The sequence below is a fragment of the Halyomorpha halys genome, unplaced genomic scaffold (genome assembly GCF_000696795.3).
Source record: "Halyomorpha halys isolate HHAL.00 unplaced genomic scaffold, Hhal_1.1 Scaffold78.1, whole genome shotgun sequence".
Lineage (NCBI taxonomy): Eukaryota > Metazoa > Arthropoda > Insecta > Hemiptera > Pentatomidae > Halyomorpha > Halyomorpha halys.
The window spans coordinates 1,469,060-1,472,674 of record NW_027108467.1 but is presented as its reverse complement, the minus strand read 5'-3'; the positions used below and the strand labels follow the sequence as shown (position 1 = coordinate 1,472,674).

The window sequence follows — 3,615 nt, the reverse complement described above, 5'->3', positions numbered from 1 at the left end:
TTACCTATTTTGTATCTTATCATCTTATCAAAATATTTTTAGTTGTTTTTGTATTTTTTCTTTAGCCCTGATGAAGCTCTACAAAGTGGGGCGAAACGTTGCCAAAATAAATAGTTGTTAACTATTTCTGTTCTCTTTTGACCGCTCCTCTGACCATTTTCATAATTTATAATACTTGTAAATTATGTCTCAGTTGATAGCAGAACTTCATTCTTACAGCCCTGCAAAGTTGGGAGAAAGAAACGTTTGTTAACAATAAATAGTTTCAATAAATACTTTTACTATGTTGATATATACCTTTATTGACCAATATTGATCCTCCAATATATTTGCAGTTTTGAAGATCGTTATTCTCACATTACAGATCTACTTATGGGTTTTGCATTTTAACTTACAATATATGTAAGTAAAGTATAATTTTAAAAAAAATAAACTTTTGTTGCAGGTAACGCCTTCATTAAGTGCCAATTTAAACCCTGACGCTGACGTATTTGAGAGCAAAACCAAAAACTCGGAGCCGGACAGTTATGAAATGGTTGAGTCTGATTTCCCTCCACTTGAAGGTAATAATTTTTAAAAGTATTTTTATTAACGATATTAGCATTTAAAGTAGAAGTTAATGATAATAATAATAAAAATTAGAAGTTGTGGCGCATTTTTGCTCGAGTCAAACGCTGCCATGGCAACAGCTGTCAATTGTTCACTAGTTACATTTAAAGCAGGATTATAGATAGCCAATTCTTTTACTGAAGTGATTAAGATTTGAAGTTGAGAAGACAATGTTGAATACTTTATCCGATGAAATCTATTGCAATAGTCGGAGTTTTTCCAAAAAAGGGATAAGAAAAAATACTGTATCATTGTCTAAACGGAAATGAAAAAAGTATTACTTACGTGAGATATGAAGTTCACAAATTTGTAGTTATTGTAGTCATGGATTGTTTACTGTTATCATTAAAGAGAATATTGTAATATTACGTACAGTAATTTCGATTTAAAATCATTTTTTTTTATATAAATTAAAATTTGTTCATGAAGAATTAGTGAATTAAAGTAAGTAGTCAGTGTTTACAAATTTAATGTTTCTATAACTAACGTTGATTTAATTTTAGCCCCATAAATCAAACTGTCAAACATTTGATTAATATAATTTCTAAATCATTATTTAAATAGGTTAAATTTAAAGTTTTGTTTATGACCAATAGAGGGAATCAGTTTACAAAATCATTCTGTTTTGAAAATAAAAAAAGATGCCGAGAGATTATTTCTGTTATTATTGGATCTCTATTAATTCCACCTAGAATAATAACTATAGGAGTTGTTACATAAGATTTGTTTTAACCATAATTTGAACATTAAAAAGGTTAATGATGGACCTCGACTGGAACATATGTTATATTTTTACTCTGAATTCCGATAGATGTCGCGGAGAGTATCGACTTGAGTTCCCATGATGCAATGTTTCTCTGGCATGTGCCTTTGGTGTCGTCCATTTTCCAAGGTTTCCCCGAGATATTTCATAAAGTTAGTGAAATAGATACTACTGGTAAGGCTTCACATCATATTAAATTGGCAATTACACGCTTCTCCTGACCGCTGTGGCAAGATCAAGTATACAAATATTTGTGCGGCGAAATTGTGTTTTGTAGTGAATGTGTCCTATTTCGGTATGGCTAGTCTGTGTTCTTGCTCGACAACTTTGGTAAAGGAAGCCCTCGTGCACATGGTTTCCTGACTAATTTCTTCGAAAACAGATATTTTCTTTTTGATATAGCTGTTTTGACTTGCATATTTCGTGTATCAGTTGTCCTAGGTAACTATTACGTCACTATTGTATTTTAGAAAATTACATGGAATCAATTATATAAGAATTTATGTCAGATCACATTGCACTTATAAAGTCTGCCTAGGTCACATTTGTGTTATTAAAAGAATTTGTTTATCCTAAGGTGAAAATACATTCGTTTTCTTTAATTTATCGTATTTTTGTGGTGTTCGGTTTTTTTCAGATAAACAGTCAATATTTATGAAGAGATGTTCCTAACCTTATTTATGTTTTCTTGGGTATACTTCTTTTTTTTATTTTATTATTGGATTAGCCCCAAAACTAGTAGAGTTTTCTTATTTATAGTGATGTATTACCAAGAAATATGTTATTTTGAGTGATATGTGACCAGTCACCTTGATGTTTATGTATTCACCTCTAAGTTACTCTTCTTATATTTTTAGTGATTGGAACTTATAGAACAATATTTCATCCCTTATTTTGTGTGTTTTAAGCATTTTTAAATTTTACTTCTACTATATTTAGAAAATCCTAACCTTCTTAGGGGCAGCCATATTTAATATAGCCTACTTTCCCAGAGAATATTCTTACCTTTTGTTATCTAAATTTCTATTAAATACCTCATTTAGTCATTTTATCCTGTTATACTGTTTCTGTAAGTGCCTTAATTAATCCTTAGCTAGAGGATCGGAAATATAATAAACTGCATACTTAATTTTGAGTAAGTAACATGCTCTTATTTTCTAGATTGTCAGAATGGATGGCATTTTAAGACAATTTCTTAATAATCATCTTTTTTATGTCATATTTGTGAAGTGTTTTTAAAATATTAGTGTTACAAAAATTTAAAAATGGCCCGAAATATAACTTGTCTAATTTAATTTTCAGTCCATGCTATTTTGTGGTATGAGATATTCTTACTTAGAGTTTCCATACACTCATATATTAAAATATCCTTTGTGACAAATATCACTAGTCATGCAGAAGTTTTGTTGGGTTTGATTCTTATTGTACTGATCTAGAGGAGGTTATAAAGTTATACCTGCATGATGTTCTTTTATGCTATTGCATTTTATCCTGTTATTTGTGTCTTTTCTTTATCCTATAAGATATTGTAGTGAAGTTATTAATCTTGAAGCTGTCAGAATATATATATTTTACTCATTATACATTTATATATACTTACATATCACCTGATTCAAAGCTTAGACTAACTCCCAATTAAATTTATGATTTAAATGTTGGTTATTTGTAAGAACAATGAAATAATTTTAACCTCTTGTCAAATATTCCAATTTTATGAGTTCTCTGTCTACAATTTTAGAACTCACATTTATTTCTTTATTTAGAGTGCTCCTTAGCATTTAATGACCTATGTATTCAATGTTAAACTTAAGTTAAAATATATATCCGTATTTTAAATTATACAAATAAATTACAATTTATTCTTTCTTCGGTTTCAGGGAGCGTGTACATGAATGGGGACGTTGGGAAAGTCCCTTCAGGGGCGGTGTTTACTGCTTCCCCTGAGCCCCACCCCCCAACTCCCACACCAGAATTTAGGTAAGTTTTTATCCATACTAAACTAATATCTACTGAAATGTTTGATGGTTTCCTCAATGGTTCATTACCAAATTACATTAAAGTCTTTTCTAGATGGCTAGAATTGCCGAATGTAATAATGTAGTTTTTATTTTTATTAAATCCTAGAGAATTATGTCCATCTTCCATATGTAATTTTGTCATGAGGTAGTTCATCATCTAATTTTTAGTAATGCCTATTAAATAAATTAGAGGTAATTTAATCGAATATTGTTTGTTCAATTTAT

At 29.7% G+C, this 3,615-nt stretch overlaps 1 protein-coding gene across 3 annotated transcripts in view; it reads left to right on the top strand.

Annotated features, from left to right (window-relative positions):
- Positions 1 to 445: 445 nt before the first annotated feature.
- Positions 446 to 3,615, top strand: part of Larp4B (La-related protein 4B) — a gene marked incomplete at its 5' end in the record, with an annotated part of 33,870 nt that continues 30,700 nt past the window's right edge. For all 3 annotated transcript variants that reach the window (XM_014439190.2, XM_014439191.2, XM_014439189.2), the window contains 2 exon segments: positions 446 to 563; positions 3,250 to 3,349. In XM_014439190.2, the coding sequence (XP_014294676.1) occupies positions 446 to 563; positions 3,250 to 3,349 (218 nt within the window).